The sequence below is a fragment of the Trachemys scripta genome, chromosome 14 (assembly GCF_013100865.1).
Source record: "Trachemys scripta elegans isolate TJP31775 chromosome 14, CAS_Tse_1.0, whole genome shotgun sequence".
In the NCBI taxonomy this organism is placed as follows: Eukaryota; Metazoa; Chordata; order Testudines; family Emydidae; genus Trachemys; species Trachemys scripta.
Genome location: NC_048311.1, coordinates 31,698,537 through 31,715,005, shown reverse-complemented (window position 1 = coordinate 31,715,005; position 16,469 = coordinate 31,698,537). Strand labels below are relative to the sequence as shown.

General features: G+C 57.9%; 1 protein-coding gene across 1 annotated transcript in view; it reads left to right on the top strand.

Moving 5' to 3' along the window:
* SDK2 (sidekick cell adhesion molecule 2) overlaps nucleotides 1-16,469 on the top strand; it is a gene marked incomplete in the record, with an annotated part of 161,505 nt that overhangs the window by 74,862 nt on the left and 70,174 nt on the right. Inside the window, 1 exon segment of the mRNA XM_034789869.1 lies at nucleotides 2,080-2,239. Within this exon segment, the coding sequence (XP_034645760.1) occupies nucleotides 2,080-2,239 (160 nt within the window).

Here is a 16,469-nt window from a genome sequence, read left to right as displayed (position 1 = left end):
ACGGAGCACAGACACTGCCAGGGAGATTAATTCAGGCAGCCGCTCACAAGCATTCGACAACGTCCGAACACCGAACGCTTCCTTCGCATTCTAATACCGGTTCGATCAATATTAACCCGCCAGTGGGCCTGGCGGATTCCAGCTCCGGATCTGTCAGTGTCCAGTTGAGACGTGAGGACCTTGGCATGAGCTGGTGCCTGGTCTGCCAGTGTCACATGGGTGAAGGCCAATGGGAGAGGAGGTGCCGAATGTGGGGGGTGGTGGTGTCCGGCAGACAGCCAGAGGGTGGGGAAGTGCCAAATGCGAGGGGTAGTGGTGTCTGGTTGGTGGCCAGTGGAAGGCGAGGTGCCGAATCCGAGGGGAAATGGTGTCTGGGTGATGGCTAGTGGCCAGCGAGATGTTCACAGGACACTGTCTATTGCCGTGTGCCCCCCACTTTGCCTAGGATAGAGCGCTTGGTTTAACAGCCTGAGCTGGGTCTGGGAGCCTGGGACGCCTGGGTTCCATCTCCCCCGTTGTGTGACTGTGGGTGATCTCCTAGCGGGTTCCCCTGTGCTGGGAAGCAGGGGTACAGCTTCTGCCCTGCCTGGCGGGGGGGGTGGGTGGGAGGGAGGTTTGCAAAGGGCTTTGAGATCCCCTGGCACCAAAGCATTGTTATCTCCCCGGCCGCAACATGGAAGTCACCACTGTCAGCACAGAAGAAATCTTCCCCGGGGCAAAGACGTCCCCTGTCAGCACAGAAGAAATCTTCCCCGGGGCAAAGACGTCCCCAGGTCTCATCTCAGCCTTGGCAGGGCTCTTTTAAGCACCAGGTGGCTGGAAAGAACAAACCCTTCAAAGTCCCCTCACTCCTCTCCTCTCTCGCTTGTTTTCCTCCTCCATCCCCCTACCCCCAGGCCCCTTTCCACACCTCCTCCCCCACCCAGCCGTGTGCCAGGGCCGCTACCCTGCTGAGGAGGAGGGGTCAGGCTGGCGAGGTGGGTGCTTCCAGAGAGCGAGGCTGGGGCTGAAATTGCCTAACTGAGGCCCAGCCCAGGCGGGTCTCAGGGGGTTGCGCTGGCTTTTGTTGGTAGGATCCTGACAGCTCCATCCCGCGTATGCAGAGGAGAGAATTGGCTCCGTCTCTCAGCCACCAGCCCAGCCAGACCGTGGCACTGTCAGCCAGTGGAGTGACATTGGGGTAGACCCCCAGCAGCTCTCTTGAGGGGGTTTTCTCTGTGGAAACCCAACCCCCGCCTCTCCCGGTCCTGCCTCCCTCCCAGCCCCGTCATAACGAGCTACTCCCTGTTCTGGCTGGGCTTGTTAGCCTGGTGAGAGGGAGGTTAGAGCAGGGGGCTGGGAGGCGGGTTAGGGCGTGGGATTGAGAGTCCAGGTTCCTGGGATTTAACCCCGTTGAGGGAGGGAGACTGCTCTGATGGTTTGAACAGGACTCCTGGGTTCTCGTCCCAGCTCTGTCCCTGACCCTGACCCGTGCCACCTGCCCTTGGTTTCCCCAGCTGTAAAGCAGGACTGAGACTGGCCACGGTGTGTGGTGGGGCCCGGGATGGCGCAGGGGGTCGCTGGCAAAGTGCTGCCCCTGTGATTGGCAGCCCTGGGAGAAGGATCAACTTCCTCTCTGCCACTGAGTGCGGGTGTGCCCCGGGCAAGGCTCTTCACCTCAGTCCCCCCTGTGTAATCCTTGCGCCCTCCCGCCCTGCCCGGGACAACAGGGCTCTGACCGTCAGGCTGAACGAGCAAAGAGGAGGCCTGAGTCTCAAGCCAGCCCAGGGCCCAATGCCCGGCGGTGCCGCCCCCACCTCCCTGCAGGGCGGCTCTGCTAGAGTCAACAGAGGCTCAGGGAGGCAGCTGGGCTGGCGTGTGCCCACCTGACGGGGCTGAGGCTGGTCTTGGGAGGCGGGTGACTCCTGGGGGGGCTGAGGAGTCCCGCTCCGGCCAGTTGCCGTTCAGCCTGGTGTGTGGCGGCTGCAATGCCGTGGGCACCATGGGGGGCTGTATGCCCCGTGGGAGGGGATGGGGGCCCCATGGGGTGCTCTGGAGATCCAATGGGTTTAATTTTGCCCCCTTTGCCTCTCTTTCTAGATGACGTTTCGCCATATTTCAAAACGGAGCCGGTCCGGAGCCAGGTCCACCTGGAAGGGAACCGCTTGGTCCTGACCTGCATGGCCGAGGGCAGCTGGCCACTGGAGTTCAAATGGCTTCACAACAACAAGGAGCTGACCAAGTTCTCTCTGGAATACAGGTGAGCGAGCCCCTGCGCCCGCCTTGCCCTGCCGCGGCGGGGAACTGCCGGGACCTTTCACGTCCAGACAGCCGCAGCAAAGGGGCAGGGGAGCTTTGCGCGTCTCGACTGTTTCTTCTGCTCAGGCTGTTGTGGGGTAGGATGAGGGGAGCCGGCCGAGGCGTCCCAGGTGCTGGGGGATCCCAGGTGAGGGCACACAAGCGTCCTGTAGAGCGGACGAGTTCCCCTGGGGTCTGAGTGCGCAGCGGGGGTGGCTTGCTGGGGAGGTGGGATGCAGGGACAGGCTCGGAGCCAAGATGAAATGACGTTTCCCTCTCCCGGCCTCCCTCGGCCCAATCCACCCGAGGGCAGGAAATTGCTAACAGTGTCGCTACCCCTACGTCCCCGTAGCCTGCTCAGCAATCGAGGAGCGGGCAGGGCCATCGGGATGTCCCGGGATGCACTGGCTCCCACATCCACGGCACTGGAGAGCGGCTAAGGGACCAGGGCTGAGGAAAAAGGGAAGAGTGGCAGGAGACGTCTGTCCCCCTTCGCTCTCCACGCTCCTGTCCCTTGCTGAAGGTCCAGCTGGACAGTGAGGGGGGCAGGTGCTGGCGGTGGTTTTCCTGGGGCGCAGGCAACTGCCTTGCGCTGGCCATGGGTGTCCAAGAGACCTGTGGAAATTGCCAGTTCATTCCTGGATTCACCCCCTTCTCCTAGAAAAAGACCTAAAAATCGGGACTGTGCCTATAAAATCGGGACATCTGGTCACCCTACTGGGCAGGGACTCAGGATCGCCAGGGACGAGGTGGCCACGGTGCAGCCTGCAGGCCACACCCCGTCCAATACGATCTGTGGCTGCCATCCCTTGAACGAAGAGTGCGGCCTGGGGAGACTACAGGTCCCAGCATTCAGGGCTCCATCTTGGCCCGGCACAGGGGATTCAGGGGGAACGTTGCATGCTGGGACTTGTAGTCTCAGCTGGCTGGCCCTCTGCAGGAGATGAGAGCAGCTGGTACCAGTAGAGTGACCAGATGTCCTGATTTTATAGGCACAGTCCCGATATTTGGGGTCTTTTTCTTATATAGGCTCCTATTACCCCCCACCCCCTCTCCCGATTTTTCACACTTGCTGTCTGGTCACCCTAGGTATCGGCCACATTTTAGGCAAATGACGTGCCCCCCACCCCTGCAGGTTCCTCGGGCCTGGCCCCTGGTTCTGGTCCATCTGGGTGGGAGGGAAGGAGCCGTGGGTGTGGTGCCTTGCCGTGTCTGGAGAACGCGCTGAGGGGGGAAAGCACAGGCCGGCGTCGGGAGGAAGTGCTCTGGCAGAGCGGCATGTGGGCGGAGGCCAAGGCGACGGGGCTGCTGAGGTCCCTGCTTTCCCAGGAGGGTTTAAAACCCGCTTCCCAGGAACAGTCTGGCTGTGGACTCCCTTTGCCCCGGACCAGCACCGCCCATGGCCGAGACGTTCCCAGGGAGCGAGTGCGGGACTGGGGGGCATGGGGAAACCCATTGGGCATTGAAATATTATAGTGCAGTAGCACCTGGAAGCCACAGGTAGGGATGGGGCCCTCACTGTGCTAGGCTGTCCCAGGCTGACCCCACCAGGGACTGATCAGCTGCCGTCCACTGAGGCTGGGACGCCAAGGATCCGGTGATAACCTGAAGATCACCCGGTCCTCATAAAAGCGGAGCTCGTGCAGGTAGATCCTGCGCGAGCCGCTGGGACCGGATTTCTAGTTGGCTCAGGCAGGGGGCTGCAAAGCGTGATTCTGCCGGGAGCAGGCTAGGAAGGAGAAGAGAGCAGCGAGGCCTTTGACAGCCAGTGTGGGGTAATTCCAGCCAGGAATCGGCTCCTGCAGAAGACCCCCGGTTGAGGGGAGAGGATCTAATTGACCCGTTGAATTTACGTCAAGCTGTTTGATTTGGAAGATTCAGAGCTGAGGCCTGGGAGAAAAGGGATGGGGCCTGTGTCAGGAGAGCACGCGGGCCAGGGCATCCGCTTGGTGGCTTCCCCAGGCACCGGACCCACGTGTAACACAAAGACAGTCCCTGCCCGGGTGGCTGCAGCAAACGGAGGCAGGGGGCGGGGGACTGCTTTGGGTCAGTGAGATCTGTGTGCAGCGTGCACCCCGCTCTGTTAAGCCATTAACGCCGGGCGGAGCGCTTTGAAGATGAAAAGTGCCGCATGCTAATATTACAGCGCTGCGTACTTAGCCGTCGCTCGCCATCTTCACGCCGTTCATTAGCTGTCCCGCGCTTTGACCATTATCAATATGGTGATTGGCAATGCCACCCCCTCCAGCCCAGCGGCGACAGCCCCTCTCACCGACCCCGGGGCCCATCGTCAGCTTTATTCCTCACTCACAGTTCACGTGGCGGGTGGGAGAAATCAGAAAGAAAAGCCACTGGTCCGGAGTCACAGCCGCTCGAGGCTTGCCTTTAAACCAAGCCGGGCGCCTCTCCCCTGCTCCCCGTGTGTGTCATCCTCTCTATTGTAATCAATAATTCAGCCCTAGACCAGCCATTCCCCATTTCAAGTAATCAAATCCAAAGGCTTTTCGTTGCCGTAGCAACTCCTAAGTGGTCCAGGACCCTGGGAACGCAGACAATGGGCCCGCGTGTGAAATCCCCTCCCTGACAGCCGCCTTGAGGGCCCCATTGTTGGCTGCTGGGCCCACGGCCTGCTATGAAGGGAAGTAACTTTGTTGTGTGTTAGCCGAGGAGGTGGGTGCAGAGGGCCCAGGAATGCTGGGCTCTACCCTCGCTGCGCCGGATGGCTGGGCTGGGCTGGGCTTTTGCTTTGAGGTTTATTTTTCCAGTTGAGATTCTGGGGTTACAAGGAAAAATGCCGAGCTGAGAGTCAAACTACCCCTCCCTGCTGTGCGCAGACAGGCAGCGAGCTCTGGGCAGGCCGGAGTCACATCCCGTCGCACTGCACCCAGGGCCCATCCCTGGGCTCTGCGCTCCAGCTAACCTCTCGGGGCATCTGCCTGAGCGAACAATGGCTCCGTGGCTCCAATCACCATCGCATCTGGGCACCGCACCATCATTAATGAATTTGTCTTTACATAAGCCCCTGGAGCTGGGCCAGTGTCATTTTCCCCATGTTATAGATAGGGAAACTGAGGCACAGAGCTGCAAAGGGTCTTGCCTGCAGTCACAGAGGCAGCTGGCTATTGAACCAAGAGCTCCCAAACACCGGCCCATTGCCTTAGCCACACTCCCACAGCGAGCGTAAGACCCTCCAGACTTGGCTTGCAGTGACTCGCTGGGGGGGAGGGGTGTCACTCGTTAAGCAAACAAGCGTAGAACAAATTGCGAGCGAGAGGGCTGGAGCGAAGCGGGTGCTGCCCAGTGGAGTCGGGGCCAGGTGGGTGAGGAAGTACCAGCACGAGGCATGGGTGTTTCACACGCAGCCCGTCACACGCCTCAGTCTTCCCTGCCCCCTGCTGTAAGCACAGACCCCCCCCTCCCCGGCTCTTGGGAGGGAGGCACCACCGTGATGCCCGCAGCAGCCCCGTGGAGTGTGTAGCGGGGGGGTCTGTCCAGGGCAGTAGAGCCCCAGCCTCCCACACTGCAACCAGTCACAGGAACACAGCTGCCAGTTCGAGGGAGCTTGGGATCTGTGGGTGCAAATGCTCCCATTCAGGCTTCCGACAACCCTCAGGCCCCAGGAGACCCCCGCTCTCCCAGCTTTCAGCAGCTCCTGGGGCAAACCCACCAGGACGCTTAGCGCAGCCGACTCAGGGGACTGACAGGTCAGGGGAGATGGGGACTTGAGGGCGCGATGGGAGTGGGGGAGCCAGGTGAGCGTCCCGACCGGGGCATGGACCCCCAGATGGAGTGCTAGGGCTGGGAGCTCGAATCGGGCTGGGTTTGCTGCTGTAAACTCCCCTTCGATGCTGAAACCTCCGGGAGGCGACAGAGAAGTCGGCGGTGCCGGGGGTGGGGTGGATCTCTGGGTCACTGAGGGGGCTGGGGATCAGAGCGGTGAGCAATATGGGAAGCCAATTAAACAGGGCAGCGAGAGAAGCGCTGAGGTGGATGCCGACACGACAGCTTATCTGGCAGCTGCTGCGGCGGCGTTTCCAAGGTGGGTTTATTTATTCATGTGACAGGTGCTGGGGCTGGGATTGTGGCGTGCACACAGATCAGCCCGGAGAGGAGCCAGCCATTGCGGCTCTTAAAGGAGAAGACAGGAAACAGGCTCCTGGTTAACGTGTTACGGAGCAGGGCAGCATGTCAAGGGGGCTCTTCCCGTCCACTTGGAAAGTCCCGCAACAGCCGCATTGTGCAAAACCGGGCCAGGGAGCCACTTGCTGCCCCCTCGCCTGCAGCGCCGCCCCGCTGGCCAGCGTAGGTGCTGCGGTGCATTTCGATACGGGCTGAGAACTAGCTGGCGTAGTCCTGTCTTTGTTAGTGGCATGGGGAGGGGGAATCGAGGCCTTTCCCCGTGGAAAAGAGTCACGTGGCTAAGGGAGGCTTGGAAAGGTGAGAGGGATGTCAGGAAACGTCAGTTTCACCAGGAACCAATAGATCCATCAAGGAGAAGTGAAATTTACAGCTAGGCAAAGTAAGGGAAATGCTGCTTGAGAACTCGTTTGCGTTGGATTGAAGGTTACTTCCTTTGTGTGTTCTGACATGGGACGATGACAGGTTGTGTTTTAAGGGTTATAGAGCAGCGGTTTTCAACCTTTCTTCATTTGCGGACCCCTAAACATTTTCGAATGGCGGTGCAGACCCCTTTGGGAATGTTAGACATAGTCTGCGGACCCCAGGTTGAAAACCACTGTTCTATGGTAACGACCTTTCTCGGATCCTTTACACATAGTCTGTGGACTCCCGGGGGTCCGTGGACCCCAGGTTGAAAACCACTGTTAGAGACCTTTCACTTTTTGAATCTCAAGTCTACTGTCATGAAATATTTGCCTGGCTCCCCCATTGTCTGACCCTCCCACCCCAGAATTTCCCACAAGTGTGAAAATTTACATTGATAAAAATAAAATAAAAAACTGCTTAAAAATAAACATCACTGTTATCTGTCAAAATGATACAGAAATGAAAATGGGATTCTGCCCAGCCTGTGGTTGGGGGGGGAGAGGGGGAAGAGAAGTGATGCCAGGGTGGGAGGGATGGAGGGAAAGGATAGTGTGTGTGGGACAAACAGTAAAGATTAGACCTTCTCCAGGGTCTTGTCCAAGGGACAAGTTACTCAGCCTGCTTGCACCAGTTGGGCACCGGAGAGAGGGTGCCTCTGAGCTGCTGGAGGAAGGAAACCTTCCCACTTTGCCAAACAGCAGCCAGTCACTTGTCCGGCATGGAAAGACAGGACTCCTGATGTAGCCACTTCTCCAAGGACATGCTGGTTGCCAGGGTCCAACTCCCAAGAGTTAACCAATTCCAGCCCTGTCTTTCTCTCCCTGGCTGCATCGGACCGCGAGTCCTTGCAGTGATGGGGACGTTCTCTGGATTTTACGGGGCTGTGGCTGGGATGCCCAGGTTTAGCTGTCAGGAGAGCAGGGCTGGGCTGAGGACGTCAAGCCAACGGGCTTGCCCCTTGGTGACCTGGACACATTGGAAAACAAGCACCTGATGCAAAGTGAAAACGATCGTCGCTCTAATAACGAGCCGTACCTCTGCGGCTCCGCACAGACATCCCACTCCTCAGTTAACAGTGACAGAGCCTGGAGTTAGAAGCCAGGTCTCCTCTGCCCTTTCTGCTGGACCATGCCGCTGCCCCTGCCTGTGATGCACGTGGTCAGTCGCACCAATACCACCTTCGGCTGGTGAGTCAGCGGGCCCAGGGGAGAGGACCCTTCCTGACCCCTGTCAACTGGTCATCTGGTGCTCTGAGCCAGGGGAGCTGGCTCGCCCAGATCTCAGCACATGGAGCTTGCAGGCTAGTGTAAGTAAGTGCCAGGCCACTGAATTTGATGCCTACTTTACCCCATGGCTGGATTTGGCCCCACATGATCTCAAGGCTCTCAGTGCTCCAGGGGACTGGACAGGGAGCAGAAACCTCTCCATTTCCAGGCCAGCGGTGTCAGTGCAAACAGGATTCATGAAGCCTGGCGGTTTGCACAGTTCACGTCTTGATGAGAGTTACGTTAGATCTCCCGTTGGCGGCGGGGAAGGGGGAGCCGGAAGAGGGACCCAGGCCGGGAGCAAAACGGGCTCCCCGTTGCTGCGGGAATAATGCAAAATGTCAACCATTAAATTGGATTGTGGGAACTCCAGTAAGAACAGGGTGGAGGTAGGGAGCAGCGTGCACGGCCTGGGGAGGAGAGACTGCAAAGGAGGCGCTGAGGTCACAGGGACGAGGCCGCCCCAAATGCATCCTGCAGCATCCACCACTGTCGTGTCCCGGTGCCGAGAGTGGGTGGGTCGGGTTTACTACAGCCAGCGTGGCCTCCTGATTAGCATAGGAGACCTGGAGTCCGGACTCCTGGGTTCTGTTCCCGCCCCTGGGCTGGGCAGTGGGGGCTAATGGTTAGAGCAGTGGGGAGCTGGGAGTCAAAATGCCTGGGTCTGCTTCCTGGCTCTGGGAAGAAGCGCGGTTTAGTAATTAAAGGACTTGGAGCCAGGACTTCTGAGTTCTATTTCCAGGTCTGCCACTGACTCATTGGGTGGCCATGGGAGAGTCACCTCCTAGCTCTGGGCCTCAGTTTCTCCATCTGTAAAATAGGAGCAGGGCCCATATTGCTGAAGTGCTTTGAGATCATTGGCTGAAAGGTTTCATATAAGTGTGACGGTCACGGTTGTCTCACGGGTGCAAAGGTGACGATTTCCCAGCCCTTGAGAAGGCTCCAGAGTCCCCGATCCAGCTTCCCGCCAGAGGCTTGTGAGAGAAAACAAACCCGTGCTGCAGGGAAAGGCAAACAAGCCAGCGCGCTGCTCTGCGGCTAATGAAGCAAGTCACTGCCTGACTCTAACCCTCTTCTCCAGCCGGCCCTCGGCAGTTCGGTGCAGCCTGAGTCTCCGTGGAGACGGACGCCATTGAGACGAGGGTCCGGGCCTCTTGTCTGGAAGTTGGGGGCTGCTGGTGAGGAAGCAGAAGTGCTGGAATTAGTTGTGCAGTTAATAGAGATGTAGGTGGCACTGCGCCAGTCAGAGGGGCGGTAGTAATTAGCAGTTAACGAGTTTAGAAATGGACTAGTTTTTGGGGGCGGCAGGGCTGGCCTGGATGCGGGAGCAGGGCTGGGAGATCCCTTTATGCCCAGGGCTCCCTCCTTTCTCTAACCCGCGGTTGGGTTGCGCTGGGGTGCGGCCATGGGCACCTCTCCAGCGGCAAGCGGCGAGTGGATCAGCGCCATGGAGCTGCGGTCGGGTCCGGCCGGCCTTGAAGAGCGTCTCTTTCCCCAGATGCTCCAGCGGTTTCGTTCTTTGCTGCCGGTTTAGGCTTGGCAGAGCTCACACCCGCCGTCCATCTGTGCTGGTGAAAAAGGAACGAGGCAGGCCCCCCGGGTGCGTCCCCGAGGGAACCCACTTTCTCCTTCACTGCCTGGGCCCCGGCATGGCTGGGTCATTGCAGCGGGGTTTGCTTGGGCAGCTCCTCCCAGCGCCGGGGCGAAGGATGTGGAGCTGCCAGGTCTCTGCTACGCATCAGGTGGGAATGGCAAATGGAGGGGCAACCCACCGCCACATCATTACAGGTTACAAAATCAAGCTCCAAGCCAGGCCGGCGACCTCTTCCCAACATCCCCTGGGTGGCTGCCCCCCTCGGCTTGCCAGGGGGCCTAGCGACGAGCAGAGCCATGTAGCTGCGTGGGAGTCACTTTGAGCATCGGGACTGATCAGGCAGCCCGCCCGGGCAGAGCTAGCCCGCGTAGCAATATGCTCTACCTGGCCTAGTCAACGTGCTCCGGGTCCGTCCGGCGCCTGGGACTGTAAGTCAAGCAGCATGCACCGTAGGGCTGCCAGACGCTCACTCCCACTGGGCTGCTTTGGGGCTTAGCCGCGATGCCGGAATGTGACCTGAAACCCAATTCTGCGGCTTTCTTTCCCCTTTCTCCGGAGCCGAGTTTAGCCAGCCCTGCCAAGAGCTCGCTCCTAATGGCACAATTACTGCGCTGTGCAGCCCTCAGAACGGGAAAATCACTCACCGTTTTTCAGCAAATACCGGTTTCAGGGTGGAAAAAAGTAATTACGTGGGTCAAAATTGTTTATCATCTTTAGTTTCTCTTCACTAGCCGGGGTTTCTGCTCGGAGCAATTGCTTTACCAGTGCTCCTTAGTGAAGTTATTTCACAATTAACAATGAATTCTGCCGCCGCTGGAGAGAGTGTTTTCCCTTCAGGTACGTTGGGAGGAAGGTAATTGGATTGTGGATTTTACTGTTATAATATTTAGTACAGGGGACTCCTGGGTTCTAATCCTGGCGCTGCAAGTCGCTGGCCTTCCTCTGTGCCCTCAGTTTCCCCTCTTGCTAAGGGGTTCTCGTGGGAGGGTGTGGGGCTTAATGCACTCGTTAAGTGAATAGGTGCCGCTGGGTGGAAGGAGCTTTCAAAATGCACAACGTGATGATTTATTTGTATTGCGGTAATGCTAAGAGGGCAGGCCCCAGGCCCCAAAGGTATTTAGGCACCTTGGTTTCAAGGGGAATTAGGCACCCAAATTCGATTGAGGAGCTGGGCCCAGGGACCTGTTATGCTGGGCCCAATACAACACCAGTCAGGGTCCCTGCCCCAAAGCGCCCAGTTTCAGACGAGACACAAGGGGTGTTGACAGCAGACCCCAGAGGAGCACCTGGGAGCCGGCAGACAGCGACAGGACGGGGTGAGCGCTAGCCATGTATAGCTATTCACTCTCTGAGCGGTTCCATGGCCCGGGCTATGAACTAGTGCCCAGTTTGATCTGTAGTTGTTGTTTAAAGTGGCTCAAGGGCGGCTCGGTTACCAAGCCAGCTGGGTAATCTCTGCGCCCTGCTCCTCCAGTCCAGGAAGGAAGCAGTTCGGGGTATTGTCGCCCGGTAGCAGCCCCGGGTGCAGCTGGAGAAGAGAAGCACCGGCCGACTCCTGGCTTGGTCGCTCTGTCGCTCCATCCTCTCTCTCCATCCAGGCGTTTGCCCCGGGAGGCCCGGCTGGGATCAGTGGAGATGCAGGCCAGAGTGTTTGGAGTTGGCTGATAGCCTAGGATTTGATGGCTGCCCTAGACATTGGTTATTGTCTGTGTCACCGTCTGGCCCCAGGACCGAGCCAGGACACTGTTGCGCTAGGTGCAGTGCAAACACAGGACAGAAAGCCAGAGCTGGCAGCCTGCTCCTGTGAAACTGGGGTGTCCAAGGTGCCAGCTTGCCTGCCCAGTGGGAAAGGCCTGGACTGCGAGATGGGAGCGCTGGATTTGGGTTGGCGTCTTGTTATCCCTTGCACGCCCCCTCCGGGCTAGAATAGCTTTGGCGCAAGGCTCTCTGTGGAACGGCTTTACCCAGCTTCGCAGAGTGAGGCAGTGGCAGGGCTGGCTCAGGATCCCAGGTGTCCTGTTTCTGTCTCCCATTTAACCGCGCCAGCAATCTCCCCTCTCTCTCCCCTGACAGGAGAGCAGCCCTCGGCCACACACAGGGGAGAGACCCCGCATCCCGCAGGGGAGAACAGCGACCCAGCAGGCCTGGGCCCATGGGGAGGGAGGCCCGTGACCCCAGAGGAGTTTAGAACAGTGCACCCTTTGAATCTGGAATCTACAGCCGCCCCTGCCTGCACCCCGTCCGTGCCGCCCCCCGGCAAGGCAGATTCCGCCCTCGCCGAGAGCATCTGAGGAAGTGGCAGCCTGTCTGCTGAGGCTCTAGTGAACGGTACCTGTCGAGCCCTTGCCCTGGCATTGGGGGCAGCCTGGACTCCAGTCCCTCTTGCTAATTCCCAAAGTGAGCACCGTGCCCCCCAGCCTGGCTTCTGCTCCGTTGCTTTCGTTTCCCACCTTGCACCAGATCTGGGTGCAGTCGCGGGCAGCCCATCGTGGGTGGAACTGCCCTGGCATCCTTCCCCCCGCATACACCGAGCCCTCGAACCGACCGAAAAGAGCAGGGGTCGCCCAGAGACGTGCTGGGGTCCTACCCCCGGCAGCGGAGTAGGAAGGAGCGGGGGCACGAAGGCTCATTAGCCCAGCGAGGGGTCCTGCGCTGCCTTTCAGGCGTTATGGCATTTGAGACTAATAAGTTCACTTTTTTTCTTTTTAAAGAAAAGAACCTGTCTCCCAGTTTTGCATCGCGTTTCCATAGCAACTCCCCTTTTCTTCCCTCCATGAGTCAGGGCCCGGCACACAAAGGGGAGCGACTTGTGGAGGTGCCGAGAAGGGCGAGGGGGAAGGATGCGGGTCAGGGGGTTTGCCTCAGAGCTGGCGAGCTTCCCCCGTGAAGCGTGCTGGGCTCACTAGCTCGTTGTGGCTCTGATCGCCCGGCCTGCAGGGCGCTGTGAGGATACAGGAGATCCCTGCGCTGGTTAGCTTGCTTCTGTGCACCAGTCTCTGCAGATCAACTCCCACCCTTCCCTTTTACCTGCCTGGAAAAATCCAGGGGAGGCTGTCAGGGAAAAGCTCAGAGAAGGGGTTCGTCCTTCCTTAAGGAGAAGGCAACTTAACCCAGCGTCTCCAGAGCGTTTGAGGCCGAGAAGTTGGAAAGATTTTGCCTAGCGTGTGCTGCACTCGCTCTACCCTAGCCCCGTGCGCACACACTCCTATAGCTCGGGGCTAAGACATTTTTCCGTGGTGTCTCTCTCCAGCGGGTTCTCCGGAGGCTGGGCTCTTTTCATACACGGAATCATAACATGCAAATCAGGCCGTGCGAGGTCTTTAATGAAACCCTCCGAAGGAAAGAGCTTCTCTGGCGGATTGAGGATATTTATTTCTCGTGCAAGAAATTGAACATGCAGATTGGTTAGGGCTGGTAATTTATCACATGAGATTGTCGTATTAGGGTTTGCAGTGAGTCCTGCTCCCTTCTGAAATTACATCGTGCATATATTAGAATATGGACAGACAGACGGACGGACTCACACACACGCCCCTTTCCCTCTATTATTAAATACATTCTCATTCCACTTCCATCCTTTTTCCCCTCCACATCTGGTGCAGGACTCAGCGCCCACCTAGAGGATTGCCCGTGGCTTCCCACGAGCCCAGAAACCTTCTGCCAGAAGCGTGGAGACTAGGAAAATTTAATTAGCTCCTTGGCTTGCATATTAGCTTCGTCAGACACGTCGCTCACCCCCCAAAACATTTTTGCATGACTAATTCCCCACAAGGCTCTGGTTTGGGTTTCCTTTGCTACGGCACAGCCCCCACGCCGCCTCGCTTGGGCCGGATGCCTGCGGGTTCTCTTTCTGGCACAGGCTTGTCGTTTTGGCTCATGTAAGACCTTTTTTGGAGGAAGCTGGGAAGAAAACGGGCCTGGTTCTGCTCTCGCTCCCACGTAGGGTGACCGGACAGCAAGTGTGAAAAATCAGGACAGGGAGTGGGGGGTAATAGGAGCCTATATAAGAAAAAGCCCCAAAAATCGGGACTGTCCCTATAAAATCGGGACATCTGGTCCCCCTACTCCCACGGGTTTCACTCAGGAGTGGCTCCGCCCGAGTCAGTGGTTTTGCACCAGTGCGAAGCTGACACAAGCGAAAGCAAGAATCAGCTGCTCAAACCAGCGAGCAGAATCCCAGTTTGGTTTCTGGGCTCCTTCCTCAAGCATTACAAGCAAATGGGCACCAGCCGTGGGGATGTGAGCTGAGCGAAGAGCTCAGGGTTGGGCCGTCTGATCGGAATTGACCACAGAGATGAGGGAAATGCAGCCAGTTAAAAATCAGATGCATCGCAAACCCTGCGAGGATCTTGAAAGTTCAGTGAACTTTACATTTAAAACAGAGGAGGGAGGGGGAATGTGAAGGGTGGGGAGCCCAGGACATGCCCTGTCCATGAGCCTTTGCCCTGCCTGTGGGCAGCCAGAAGCTTGTAGGCCCACTTTCCCGTGAGCCAGACGGCACCGCGTGCCCCGTCTTGGCCAGGTTTTGCCAATCCAGGGATTGGGGGCGGATTGGAGAAGCAGCGGGTTTGCAGTCCCGGCTCCAGCTGGCGTTCCCCACGCACGGTGGTGAGTCCCCACCCCCTCCCTACGGGACGCTGCTGATCCTGCACTTTCTGGGTGTCGTTTAGTTTTAAGGGTCTGCTCAGTGCAGCGTGTGTGTGCCAGTGCCGTGTACTGGGGGCAATCGGAACCGCTCTGCTGTCTGTGACAGGCCCTGTGCTGCTCCGAGGTAGTGGAGACTTTCCTTTAACTCCTGTGGCAGGGAGGCGTGCTTCCGGCGCAGGGGGTTCTGAGTTCTAGCCCCATTGCTGGCGGGAGGGTCCGTGCAGCCGTGGGCTGCAGCGCAGGGTCCCCATCGATTTATTGAAGGGGGATGTTTCCCGATTCTATTTGGAAAGAGACGCTTTATTGATTTTTAGGTTTTCTCGGGAGCCCTGGCCTACCGAGGTTGGTATGTTGTTGCAGGGTTGCTCCGGAGGGCGGGGCTGCGTGTGTTATTGTAGGGTAGCCAATCTGTGCGTGTTGATTGGTTACTGGGGAGGGGCGGTGTCTGTGGAAGAGCGGGGGTTACAGAGCCAGTGTCGATTCGTGAGTTTGGAGCAGCAGGCTGGGAAGGCACTCACCCCAGCGGCGCAGGAAAGTAGGACATGTTCCCGGCCTCCTGCCCTGACCTTGGCCACGTCCATTTTAGATACTGAAACATGAATCGCCGTCTTGTTATTTGTGCCGCTCTCCGGCCCGACGTGGTGGGGCTCTCCGCCCCCTGCGTGCCGTAGGAAGCCAGCAGATTAATGCATGTGCATAAATTATTAAACAGCTTATTGTTCTAGCCGGACCAATTGAGCCGGCGATTTACAAGGCCGCCGGAGTTACTGGAATTCCCCTGACCGCAGCAAAATGCCTCTTTGGCAGGCGCCGCCAAGGATGGCTCTGGCCGCATGTGTCAAACTGCAGCCTTCTCCAATCAGGAGCTAATTGAGATTCAATAACACCGTTAACATGACCTGATTAAATACCGGGGGGGTGGTTAAAAACACATTGAGTGAGGCCCCTCTGCTGCGGCTGGCCACTGCTCCCGGCATGTGGGGAGCTGGTAAATCTTGCTAAGTATGTTTTAATGCTCTCTTGCCGTTTCATTATCACACAATAACGATTCCAGGACATGTCCCCCTGTAGGATTCGTTAGTCGTTATACAGTATGTTAATCAAAGGGGCTGTGCCAAGGCTCTGAGATCCCAAATCTATGGAGCTGCTGCTTTCCGTGGCCTGTGTTTAAAGCGTCACATGGACCTTGCAATGTTCTGGTTTTTAATTTGCTAGGGCAAATGGTTTAGCGGTGACGTCTCCTCACCCCCTGAAATAAATCAGCCATGAAACATCCCTACAATAACAAACCAGCCTGCACAATCCTGGGCAACCCTACGATAACAAAGTGAGTGTTAATATCCCAGGGCTCGTAAGCAGACGTATTGTACAATAACACACTGGCACTTGCAGCCCAACCCTCATGAGCGACCCTATGATAACAAAGCGACATGAGCTTCGGGGTGATGTCTTGGGTCAGGCGGCCACACCGCAAAATAGCCCAGATGCTTTTGCATCGGACTTGTTGCCACAGAGGGACAGGCTAGCCACAGTTTCTCGTTGTTTCACCTTCATGGGAGGAGAGGGCTGGGGAAGGAGCCCACAAGGGCATCTCCCACCTGAACCAACAGAGCAGATGAGCCTAGAAATCCCCGTGTGTTGCCTCCCCTGGGCAGAAGGGGCTGTTTTGCCAGCAGGTTCGCCCAGGGGAGCGGGTGTTGGTCATCCCCCTTTTGGAGGGGAAGAGCTTTGGGAGATGGATTTCCTGGGGCAGCTCAGGGGCCGTTCCTTTTCTCTGCCCCTTGGCCTTTGCTGCCCCGGCATTGAATGCAGCATCATTCTCCCAGGCCCGGAAGAAAAGCGCCTGCTGCATGGATTGATTTGGTTTAGCCCCGTGGTCAATGGGATTTCAAACGGGGGTAGCAGCACGGTGACAGCCCCGGGGGCTTGGAAAGCCACTGAGCTCTCAGGGGCTCCGGCCTGGTGCTTCAGAAAAGCCACGAAGCCACCTGCATAATCTCTCCCTCCGTGGACTGATCTCCCTTCCTGAGCCCTGGGCCCGGAAGTCTGGCTTGGCTTTTCCTTCAAACTCTCGGTCATCGCTCACGTTTGCACAGCCCAGACCGTTCTTCTCTGTGGGCATGGATTCCCCCCGGGAACAG